Source organism: Phaethon aethereus (genome assembly GCF_964289735.1).
Source record: "Phaethon aethereus genome assembly, chromosome: 3".
Classification (NCBI taxonomy): domain Eukaryota; kingdom Metazoa; phylum Chordata; class Aves; order Phaethontiformes; family Phaethontidae; genus Phaethon; species Phaethon aethereus.
This window is the reverse complement of record NC_138576.1, coordinates 25,202,047-25,214,558: the sequence shown is the minus strand read 5'-3', so window position 1 is coordinate 25,214,558 and position 12,512 is coordinate 25,202,047. Positions and strand designations below refer to the sequence as shown.

At 35.7% G+C, this 12,512-nt stretch overlaps 1 protein-coding gene across 1 annotated transcript in view; it reads left to right on the top strand.

The window, feature by feature from the left end:
* Positions 1-12,512, top strand: part of CSMD1 (CUB and Sushi multiple domains 1) — a gene marked incomplete at both ends in the record, with an annotated part of 1,255,958 nt that overhangs the window by 895,850 nt on the left and 347,596 nt on the right. Inside the window, one exon of the mRNA XM_081998094.1 lies at positions 4,676-4,788. Coding sequence (XP_081854220.1) covers positions 4,676-4,788 — 113 coding nt within the window. The remainder of the gene's footprint in view (positions 1-4,675; positions 4,789-12,512) is intronic.

Genomic DNA, 12,512 nt, shown 5'->3' with positions numbered 1-12,512 from the left:
AGGAGAATAGGAAGGGATAATGATGTTTAAAAAGGAGGGGAAAAAGAGTATAGACTATCCAGCTCAAATTTAATTTTTGGAAGAAATTGGAAAGATAATTAGAAAAAGTCTTTTAAGTTCATGTAAAATAGCACTGAGATGGTGCAACAAACAATATACTTTGATGAAAAGCAGATTATTTCAAATCAATTTAATGCATTTCTATAACAGTGTAGTTGGCATTTTGAGTAGGGATATATTGGGTTTTAGTTTATTAAAGAAGTCTTATTTTTCTAAATACAGTAAACTTTTTAGAAAATCTTATCATTAACAGCTTAAATTAAAGGGGGATATGCTTATCAATTTTATGATTTTTAACAGTTTCTTCATCTGTAAGTCTTACTTTTTAAAAATTTAGCAGTATTATTTTATGTGTGCTAAGATGGTTAGTTCTGGAAATACAGCAATCCAACTTACTGGAAATTAATCTAAATATATTTAGGCCACAAAGTTTTGACTGCAGTTATTTATCATACTTAACAGAATTTGGCTAGAAGTTAGTGATCACCCTTACAAAATATTTCACTAGTGATAAGCATGTGCGAGGTGAAGATGATCAGTCAGAATGTTTTCCGCAATGCCTGTTTTATGTTCTTAAATTCTTGTAAATTAAACTAACACTTTGCTTTAAAAAGTCAGCTTTGCTTTCAAATGTTATGATTTATATTTTTGTTACAGCAGTTACATTAAAAATGAATTTATTTTTTTTAAATGAGTCCCTTAAAACATTAATCTTTTCACTTTTCTTGTATGAAGAAATTGTAAGGTTTTTTTCCCCCCAATACAAAGAACAAATTGCAAATTAGTGGTTCAAACCCAGCTGCTTATGTCAGCTATTTCAGTACACAGACAACCGTCCATGACAGAGAAATGCTTTTTTAGTGAACCCTTCTCCTTTTCTTCTATTCAGACACAGTTTGGAAACTTATTGGAGGCTTGGAAAACAACCAACCCCTCCATAATTGGTAAAAAAAGTAGGCTGCCTTTTTATATATCCCAAACATTATTGAATCTGACTTCCTAGTAACTTACTTTAGTTAACATTACTTAAAAAAAGTCTTCCTTCTGAATTTTTTAGAAATTATAAAATTTAGGAGAGAAAGTTGGTTTTCTTTTTTCATTTATTTGCTTGTTTGTTTTTTAATACCATGTTGGAGTCTTTCTCCTGGGATTAGCTAGGTAGTTGACTTTAGTAGTATTAAAAGAAAAATACAAATGCGAGTAAAATTAGGCATTTTTAGTGGCATTTACTGCTTATCACACCATTAACAGTCAAATCTTCAGAGCTTTAGTTTGTAATATGGTTGCAAGTAAGTGCTCAAACAGCATAGTGACTTGTCATCTTTGAAGGACAGAACAATACTGTAAAACTGTTTATTTAAAAGGAGAAGAAAACCTAGACAAACTATGAAAAGGGAATTACCTCAAAAAAGGAAAATATATTCACATATTGAAAACTCAACAAGGGTTTATGATTGAATTTTAAGAGAGATGTTTGTTTTATACAGTAGTTTAATATCACAAAGGCAGATTTATTGACTCAAATACTGTGCTTCATTCAGCTTGCTTTTTGTTCTAATGCCTCCAAAACACATTTATTTAAAATATTCTGCACAGTAAAAGAACAAGAAAAAGAGAAGAAAATGCAGAAAGAACTCAAAGCTTTTTCAAATTTACATGGAATATCCTTAATTTAAAGGATTACATTCTCTTTGTCGTGGTTTAGCCCCAGCCGGCAATTTAGCACCATGCAGACGCTCACTCACTGCCCTCTCCCCCAGTGGGATGGGGGAGAGAATTGGGAAAAAAACTTGTGGGTTGAGATAAAAACAGTTTAATAGGACAGCAAGAGAGAAGGAAACAACGATAACAACAATAATAATACCGACAAAGGAATGTACAAGAACAAGTGATGCCCAATGCAGCAATTGCTCACCACCCGGTGATCGACAGCCTGTCGATTCCCGCCCCCCAGCCAACTCCAGTTTATGTACTGAGCATGATGTTACATGGTATGGAATATCCCTGTGGCCAGCCTGGGTCAGTTGTCCCGGGTGTGTCCCCTCCCAGCTTCCCGTGCACCCGCAGCCTTCTCGCTGGCAGCCCAGCACGAGAAGCTGGACTGTCCTTGACTGCTTAACAACAGCTCAAAACATCAGCACGTTATCAACATTTTCTCATCCCAAATCCAAAGCATAGCCTCACACTAGCTTCTGTGAAGAAAACCAGCTCTATCCTGGCTGAAACCAGAACAATTCTCAAATTAAAGATTATTATAGTTAACATTTGTAGGAAATAGATATTGTAGCAGAGATATTTGAATACATATACGTAGATGAAAAGTGCATGCTGGAATTTTTCTTTGGTGAAGTTGTAAGAGGGAAAAAAAGCATAATGAAAACATACGTGGTGTTATATATTTTAAAAATTTATTTCAGGGCACTGAAAATTGCAACTCAAGCCTAAAATCCAAACCTCAGCCTTTTTCATGTACAAGTCAGGCTTCTCATTCTCAACTCATGACAATTAACAGAAGATTTTTTTTCTTTTTTTTTTTTAAAGCAATCAAATATTTTAGGGATTCAACATGCATCTCTTTAATCACATACTTTCTGTATTTTTAATAGTCATGTAATATTATTTTTATGACTATGCTGCTTACATATACTTGTAGATTGGTGCCATGCTTGCACCATCAGCATTTTGAATTCAAGTATCTATTGAGAGTGTTTTGTGCTCTTATGTATCTTCAACTATATAGAAGCAAACAGCATTCTTAAAAGCCTGTTTCTGTTTTCATTTGGATAATTAAGATCAGAGAGCAAACTGGTGCCAAAACTTACTTTCTCTCACAGTTGTCTTTTCAGACCTGTGAGTCTGTTAAGAAGGCTGTTGAGAAGCTTGGCTTGACTTGCATTACTTCATCATTTGCATCAATTGCCTCAACATTTTTAACTTGTTTCATTTAGAGATAACCTAGGATTGTGCATCTCCACATGAGATGTGTTTAACACCAACCAATCTGTCTGAATGGTTGATCTCAAAGTCTCTTCCTGAACTTGCAAACAATCTGATCATAGAGACGGTTACAGACTGGGACAAACTCTGAGTCAGCAACAGCATGTGTTGTCATACAGACCTCCATTCCCTAAATATCCAATCTACACTATATGCCATCCTTCTAGCTGAAAGATGTAGTTCTATATAGATTCATAGAATCACAGAATCATTAAGGTTGGAAAAGACCTTTAAGATCATCAAGTCCAACCATCAGTCCAACTTCACCATGCCCACTAAACCCATGTCCTGAAGTGCCACATCTACATGTTTTTTGAACACCTCCAGTGATGGTGACTCCACCACTTCCTTGGGCAGCCTGTTACAATGCTTGACCACTCTTTCAGTAAAGAAATTTTTCCTAATATCCAATCTAAACTTCTCTGGGCACAACTTGAGGCCATTTCCTCTTGTCATATCACTAGTTACTTGGGAGAAGAGACCAACACCCACCTCACTACAACCTTCTTTCAGGTGGTGGTAGAGAACGATAAGGTCTCCCCTGAGCCTCCTCTTCTCCAGACTAAACAACCCCAGTTCCTCAGCCGCTCCTTATAAGACTTGTTCTCCAGACCCTTCACCAGCTTTGTTACACTTCTCTGGACACGCTCCAGCAAATATATATTCCTGTATACAGGGATAAAAATACAAAAACCAGACTCAATAACAACAAACAAACCTTCTCAGCTACTTACTGATGTGGTTTAACCAGGCTGGTACCTAAAAGAACCACACAGCCCTTCACTTACTCCCCCTGTTTCCCCCAGTGGGATGGGGGAGAGAATCATAAAAAAAGGTAGAACTCGTGGGTTGAGAATAAGACAGTTTAATAGGACAGGGGGAAAAAAAATAATAATGATGATAAAAGAGTATACAAGACACATGATGCACAGCACAATTGCTCACCATCCGCTGACTGATGCCTAGTTAGTTCCTGAGCTGCAGCACCTCCCCATCAGTATGTTACCAACATTATTTTCATTCCAAATCCAGAATACAGCACTATACCAGCTACTAATAAGAAAATTAACTCTATCCCAGCTGAAACCAAGACAATTAATTTCTGCTTTTTTGGCTTCCTTTTTGTTTTTCTTTGGGTTTTGTTTTCTCCCTTTCCCTATCCCTTCCAACAGTATTGGCTCTCTTCCTATAATCCCTGGATGTGAACCTGAGCAAGCAATAGAATGTATTTTGGCTGGGTCCTATCTACTGTGTATGGAAAGGCTATTGGCATTTTGAAGAGAGATTACATTAAGCTGAAGGATGACTTCCTCAACTTGAGTCTATCTCTTACCAAGTTGGTAATTTTCATTAAGCCTGTGGGAATTTAGACATCTTTATTATTATGTCCTTCCTCTGACAAATTTAATATTAATCAGCCAATTCAAGTTATATTAGGGAGACAACTAAGGGTCAGATGGATGGGTAGTGTGAATGTATATTTATCATTTCACTGGGAAAAAAGTTTAAAAAAACCAAACACATCATATTAATAGTTTAAAAGGCTGTGTTTAGGAGGAGGAGGAGAAGTAGTAAATTATGCCTCTGCAAATGACTTTGCAATTTATTCTACTTACAGACTCACTGGATCTAGTGTTCCTGATCTTATTGTGAGCATGAGCAACCAGATGTGGCTTCATTTACAATCTGATGACAGCATTGGCTCACCAGGATTCAAAGCTGTTTATCAAGGTATGAACTAAATTAATTGTTTTAAACTCATGTTGTAACTTCCTTCACTACATTCCAACAAATTTATTTCAAATAAGCATTTAGTCCTTTCACAAAATTAGAGTTATGATACTGTCTCTGCTCTTAATTAATGGTTAATGGAGATATGGTTTTGCAAATACCCACAAAAAAACTAAAAAGAATCTTAAGTAAAAATGAAAGTTATTGTTCTAATGCTTTTGCATCGAAGGTCAATAAAAACTACATATTTCTATCATATTTGAAAAATTTTATACTTTACCTTCTGCTAACCTGTGTAATTCCTTATATTAGATATTATTTGAAAATTATGGTTATTTTTCTCAGACTTTATTGGGGTAGTTACAAAAGTTGGTTTCATGCCTCAACAGGAATCTTCACAGACTGAAGTCAAAATTAGAATATAATAAAAACAACAGAATAGATATATTGTATCTGATTGTGGAAATTAAGAAGATGCATAAGAATGAGGAAATTTAACCCCAAAAAAGTGATCTAAATTATCCTAGCCTCATTTGTGTTGCTTCTGTCTCAAAGAGATGAGAACCTTGGCAACATAAGCATCTAATTTTTCTTGACTGTGAGCTTCAGTTTGATACTTTCTGAAGTTGATTCATTCTAGTTGTGTTGGGTTGACCCTGGCTGGATGGCAGGTGCCCACTAAAGCCACTCTGTCACTCCCCTCCTCAGGTGGACAGAGAAGAGGGTGGGTTGAGATAATGACAGGGAGAAAGCATTCACCAATTAGAGTCACAGGCAAAACAGACTCAGCTTGGGGAAAAAATTTAATTCGTTACCAACCAAATCAGAATAGGATAATGAGAAATAAACACAAATCTTAAAACACCTTCCCCCTGCCCCTCCCTTCTTCCCAAGCCTAACTTTACTCCTGAATTCTCTACCTCCTCCCTCTGAGTGGCACAGGGGGATGGGGAATGGGGGTTACCATCAGTTCATCACACCTTGTTTCTGCCACTCCTTCCTCCTCAGAGGGAGGACTCCTCACACTCTTTCCATGCTACAGTGTGGAGTCCCTCCCACAGGAGACTGTCCTCCATGAATTTCTCCAACGTGAGTCCTTCCCACAGGCTGCAGTTCTTCACAAACTGCTTCAGCCTGGGTCCCTTCCATGGAGGGCAGTCTTTCAGGAACAGACTGCTCCAGCATGGGTTCCCCTGTGGGGTCACAAGTCCTGCCAGCAAACTTGCTCCAGCGTGGGCTTCCCATAGGGTCGCAGTCTCCTTCGAATGCATCCACCTGCTCTATTGTGGGGTCCTTCACAGGATGCAGGTGGATATCTGCTCCAGCATGGAGCTCCACGGGCTGTAGGGAAATCTCTGCTTGGCATCTGGAACACCTACTTCCCTTCCTTCTTCACTGACCTTGACGTCTGCAGAGCTGTTTCACTCATTCACGTATTCTCACTCCTCTCTCTGGCTGCTTTGCAAGGTTTTTTTCCCCCTTTTTAAATATGTTATACCAGAAGTGCTACCACTGTCACTCATGGGCTCGGTCTTGGCCAGCAGGGGTCCATCTTGGAGCCGGCTGGCATTGGCTCTATTGGACATAGAGGAAGCTTCTAGGAGCTTCTCACAGAAGCCACCCCTGCACCATGCAGCCCTGCTACCAAAACCTTGCCATTGAAACTCAACACACTAGTAAAAAATACCTGATATCTGTTAGTATGTATGTATGTATTTAAATTTTCCATTTTAATAGTTTGCATAGACCTGCAGCTAGAAAGAGCTCTTGCTTACTAAGATGTGGTATCACTTTTGGTTAATTTCCATGTTAATTAGTTTACCTTAAGGATAAGGACAAAACCTACTATTTTCAATGGTTTCTTATGGGCACATATGGTGAAAATTTTTTTATAGTAATTTTGTCAAAATACTTTTGTACAAAAGATGCTGCAAAACATTGAGAGACTATTCACTGTTCAGTAACTGAAAGTAACTTAATTAGAAGGGCGGGAGTTGTCCCTAAACTTTTCCCATAAACTGGAGCACCCTATCTAAATGTTTCATTTCACCTATAGTTACCTTACTGTTTCAACACCAAAATAAACAAAATAAATAATGATAAGTTATGTAGATGTTAGCTTCAAGTTCAGTAAACTATACATTTATTGCACTAAGGACATTAAGACAGGCTTGCCTGTTCAGGTTTTTATAAGTGGTCTCTGTGACTGATGGCATATTGTGAACTCTAATGATGAACAAAAAGGAAGGGAAAATGCTCCACAGTAGTCAGCCAGGAAACCCAGTGTTTGTTCTCCACACCAGTATCCTTCTGCAGGTGTTCTCTCCATTCAAGCAGATGGTGGTGATGATGACGGTGATTAGGATTATATTTTCACGATGATTTTTTCTTAATACTATATACTTTTCTTTGGGACTTGCTCAAACTCACCATTGGTTGTTCCTACTCACAGAACTGATTGAAGCGTGCTGATTAGGTCAAGAGTTGTACATTAACGGGGTTTTAAGTTTCTGTGTGCATATATTGTTGGCTAATATGTATTGAGTATTTAAATTACTATTATCTACTTTTTTATGTACCCTGTTTTGTTTTTCTTTTATGTGAAATGAAATCTACAAAATAAAGAGAGGGGGAGAGTGAAGAGGTGATTCTCATGGGTTTTGCAGGTCCATGGTCATGAGAATAACAATATGATAACAAAAAGGAAAAGTACCATCACAGAGCCTTTTGAAACACTATCACAATTGCTTAAGTGAGGTATTTCAGAGCTGTGAGTAAAAAAGCAGATGTAGGCCTTTAAGATTACTATGGCTAAGATAAAAAGGTATCTTAAGACACCTTGCAACACATTCAGCCTATACAGTTACACAGCTCAGGTATGTTGTGTTGCCTGTGGGCAATGACATATCCTTTATTTAAGTTAATCCCACCCCTTCTCGTCCCTTCTTTCATAGTTTCATCTTTTTTACTTTTGTCATTTCTAGGGATTGTGTTTATTAAGACATTGTATTTTCTTTATAGAATCCATTTGTGAATTACATAAAGTAGAAATAGTGAGTACATAGTGGAAAAAGAACATTGGCACAAGTTATGTATCTGACAGTTTGCATTTTCTCCTTAATCCAAAATTATGAACTTTCTCTCGTCCTACCTCTATGAAACATTTCAAAAATTTAAAGCTATCTGCTGAGTTATTTGTCTGCTATAATTTATCTTTCTGGTATTTCTAATCTAAAAGCATCTGTTTTCATTTCTGTAATTGTCTAACTTATCGAAGATATCTTATTTCATCTATGGAATTCAACCTCTTACTTCTGGGGACTTTCTGAAAACACTTGAAATATACACTGTGAATTTTGCAGTAGTAGTGGCATTTCTGTTATTAAGTATATTGTTATTATTTGACAGTTGGAATCTGCCTTCAGTCTTGTTTTACAACCAATTGTGAGACGCTCTCTGTTTTTGTAATTTTGGAAATTACTTCCAGAATTGTAAAATGTTAAATGTTTACAAGCTCAGAAGTGTTGTAAATGTCTTAATATGTAGGTGAATTATAACTTTTTTTCTGTTTTACCTCAATTCTCTCATTAGTTTTATGAAAATTTACTTCTTTTATTGTTGACAAAACTTTTATCCATTTGCACTCTCAACATATCTTCTGCTTTAGGCCACATGTAAAATCTTAAACCTATATCCTGTCACAAATACCTCAGTGATTCTGCTTCCCCTTTGTTTAACAGTCAAAGGACCTGTCCAAAAATAGAATTTCATTTTAATGATGAGAAAGCTAATGGATTGTGACGTGACCTCAAAGACACTGTCTTTGCGATTGCAGTTAGCTAAGAAGAAAGCAAACTGCAGGCTTTGATGGTTTACACATGGTCTATACAGACAGAGTAACGAGCATCCTTATTTGAATCTTTTTTTTACCAAAAAGTCCAAGTTTTGCTCAGGATTAGAACATGACTCCTCACCCTCTTGGGCAGTATTTTACAACTGCCCAACTGAATGTTGACTTTGTATCTATTACAGTACAGTCAATTTTTATATTAATATTTACAAAGTGTCATAGACTGATTGCAGTTTATAGAAAATTGTTACTTTAACTGGGCTTTTTCTCACTTTAATTATGAAATAAAGAAGAATTTTGATTATGCAATTCACCTATTTTACGTTAGTATGTCCAGGTAAAAATGGCATGAAATGATGCCTGTAAATGAACGGATATGCATCACAGATTGTGTATATGAGTAGTAAATTTCATTCTGTTTACAGTATGCCTAAGGGATTAAGGGAGGAATAATTCTTTCCATATTCTTATGTCTTGTCTTCTGCTTATCTTCAGAAATATCTTAATGTCAGAAATATGTAGTGCTATCTATATTCTTATTACTCAAATTTCTTGATTTTGAATACAGTTGATATTTACTTTAAGAAAAGTTCTGTAATCTGCCTGCTCAGGCTTCTTGGACTGTAGAATGCTGCTCTCTAACAGTTGGATCTACAAGAAAGATTTCAGATACAGGTCCTCAAGAAATAGTTCCTGGTAATAGTGGTAAATACAGAGGAATACCACTCTATCTGTATCACTGTATGAAATGGAAGGTGAGCTATAGAAACAGAGATGGTAAAATTAAGGTTGAGATTAGCTTGTTAACTTGATAAAGCTGATAAATAGCTACTGTGTTAGAAAATATAATAGTTGCCTTGGTATTTTTTTCTATAGATCATCATCAGTTGTCATGTATTATAAAAAAAAGCAAGATGTTACAGGGAGCCTTAATTTTGATGTTAAACTTTCTAAACCATATTAGAACCATATTATTATTGCTAAAACAGAAAGCTATTAACTCATATTAAAAAGTTTAAAATGCTCAAGAATAATCTGCACCTAAGGTTACTTTTCTTAAAAAGCTATTCTATAGACTGTATCTGAAAGCCCTTCATTCTCTGTCATAGATCCCCAGACATCTTAGCAGAATGGTTCAATATATTTTTGAAAGATTTCTCTGAAAGCATTTACAGTTTCTGTGAAAAGGCCAGAAATGTAAATTGTTCTGTCCTTGAAGAAAGAGATATATTGTAATGCCACACCTGAGTATATCAAAGGATCTATTCTGAAATCCTCTTTCCATTATAATGTATGACAATTTTCCTTACTGAAGCCAGCATGACCAGGTGTCACTCCACACATCATTAAGTAAAGAAAAGAGAATATGCTATTATACATAGTTCTTGTTACTAAAATGGATGTTGTCTTCTGCCGTAAACATAGAGAAATTAGTGACATTATGCATATCACCGTTAAGATTCCATGATAAAAAGCTCTTAACATTTCTAGGTGGATACCTGTATATGTTGCTGCTTGTGTAGAAAGGGCTGTGTTAAAGTTTTCAAGTCTTGTTAAAGAATGAAAAATTGTGAAGGAAATTTACTCAGAGTAAAAAATAACAGATTTAGGCATTTATTAAGACACTTTCAGAATTTCAGCAACAGACATGTTTAGAAAGTAAAGGAATTAAAGGACTGTACTGTACATTCTAGTTATATCTCCAATACATTTTTTTCTTTTATCTGGGTATTTAGTAAGTTTATGAAAGACTTCAGTGTATTTGCTCCATACATATCTGAAACCCTCGTCTCTCACCTCCTGGAAGAATAATATAACCATGCTAAATGGTAATCTTGTTGAAAGTTGTTGCCAGTCTCTCTTTTTGAAGTTGCTTCAGTCTGAATAAGTTTTAAATATACATTAGAACAGGGCCTGGTATCTTCTGAGCACTCTGACTAAATTGGCTTAGGTTGACAAAAAATACTTATTTTAAATGAGTAAACTATTTATTGAAAGACATTTTTTTGAGCTCTACCTTAAATTCCAGTCCTGCCATGCAATGACTCTAAAACATGACTGATATTATATAACTGTGTATATAAAGAACAGCATGACACACACACTTAAATAGAGGTAGTGTGCAGAAAAAGTAATCCTAAGAATAAAACCATATTAATATCAGCATGCCACCATTTTAAGGTCACAGGTTAATCTTGTAACACCAACAGACAAAGTGTATTTCTTCCAATGACATGCTAAGACTATATTTTTACAAGGAAACTTTTCCTGCAATCTCTTGCTGGTCATGGGCTAAAGCAGGGAGTTTTTTAAGATACAATATGTAAAGAATTTTTCATTTAAGTAATTCTTAAATCATGCACTTTTTAAAAAAATTAGTTTTCCAAGAGGAAAAGAGATGCATTTCGATTGTGTTTTGATGACTACTGAAGACTACACATGCCCAAAGTTGCCCAGCACCTTGTGTTCTAATGTAGTGTTAGTCAGATTTGAATCAAGAGAAAGATTTAGTTTATGCCATTTCTTAATATAGGTCCAAGCATACATTTACCTGTTACATGGATGAGATAGACATAGTCATTGCCATGCATATCCAGGTCAGGATAATGTAATATGGGAATATGATGTTATGCCTTTTAACAGTATCGAACAGTGATGTCAGGTCAAGAAGTTGGCGCTGGACACCTTCCTGATAGGGCCTAGTGTCACAGCCAAAAACAGGAGTGATATGGTGAGTAATGTGCCTGAGTTTGGCTTATTCCACTCATGTCAAGGGTGTGCCACATCTAAAAATAGGTGCTTTATGGCTGTTAAGGTCCAAGGTGGATTGTGCAGCCAGCTGATCATTAGGCTGCTTCCTTGCTTGTGTTCCCATCAGCTGTACCACACTGACATAGAAGCAGATGACAGTCAACTTGAACTTTTAGGCATGAACGTTTTAGATTTTTATTAAGCTTGTGATTTTTATCCCATTCAAGCCTGTAAACTTGTCAGTCTGATAAAAATATTTAATCTTTTGATTTCCAGACTTCTTGATAACCAATATAACAACATCTGTTTTGTAGCCTGTTTAGAACTCGCTTTTTATTCCTGCATGTACATGTTTATATGAACTAATGAAGTTATTTCACTAGCCTATCCTTTCATTCAGAACACCATTATAAAAGAAATCTGGTGACTCAGTGATATAATCCTGAGCGTTTTGTATAATTTGAAGTTATTAACAATTCTTGGAGATGTCAGGAAGTATATCAGCCCCCGCAAGCAGCTGAAAATGTCAAGTTTACAACCTTAATTTGTATTGATGCTTAACTGAGCAGTAAAGCTTTAAGCTCTTCATTATGATGTTGTTTGAAAGAAGATACTTCTTTCTTCCTGAGACTAATAGAAAAATACTTTCAAAAATATATTTCAGTTGCTTAGATAAATGTCAATTGTCTTTTTGCATACAGCTATAGTACTTAGTAAACCTTAAATCAGTGCAGTTTTTTACAAATACACAACTAGTTTATAAATGTCATTGCACCACCGATATTGATATAAAACTTTGTTACTGCTTGGAGATTTGATAAAACCTGTGCTGAAAGAAATTAATGGAATTAATTTTTAGGACTCTCACAATTAGAGGTGCATTCAGGGAAATCATCATGTAGTGTAACGTTTAGAAAGAAAACAACTCATAAGTCATTCAAGGAAAACTCTGAGCTTCCTGTTTTACTCTATGCTTTATTCTTTCATTTATTTCATGTATGTTAAGTTCTCTTTTTATATTTTGTCCCTATGTATTATAATTCAGACAAATTATTCAAGTATGTGCTTTTGGAGAACAGGCAATAAATATTTTATGTGAATATTTTCGTCTGTTAAAGCTATT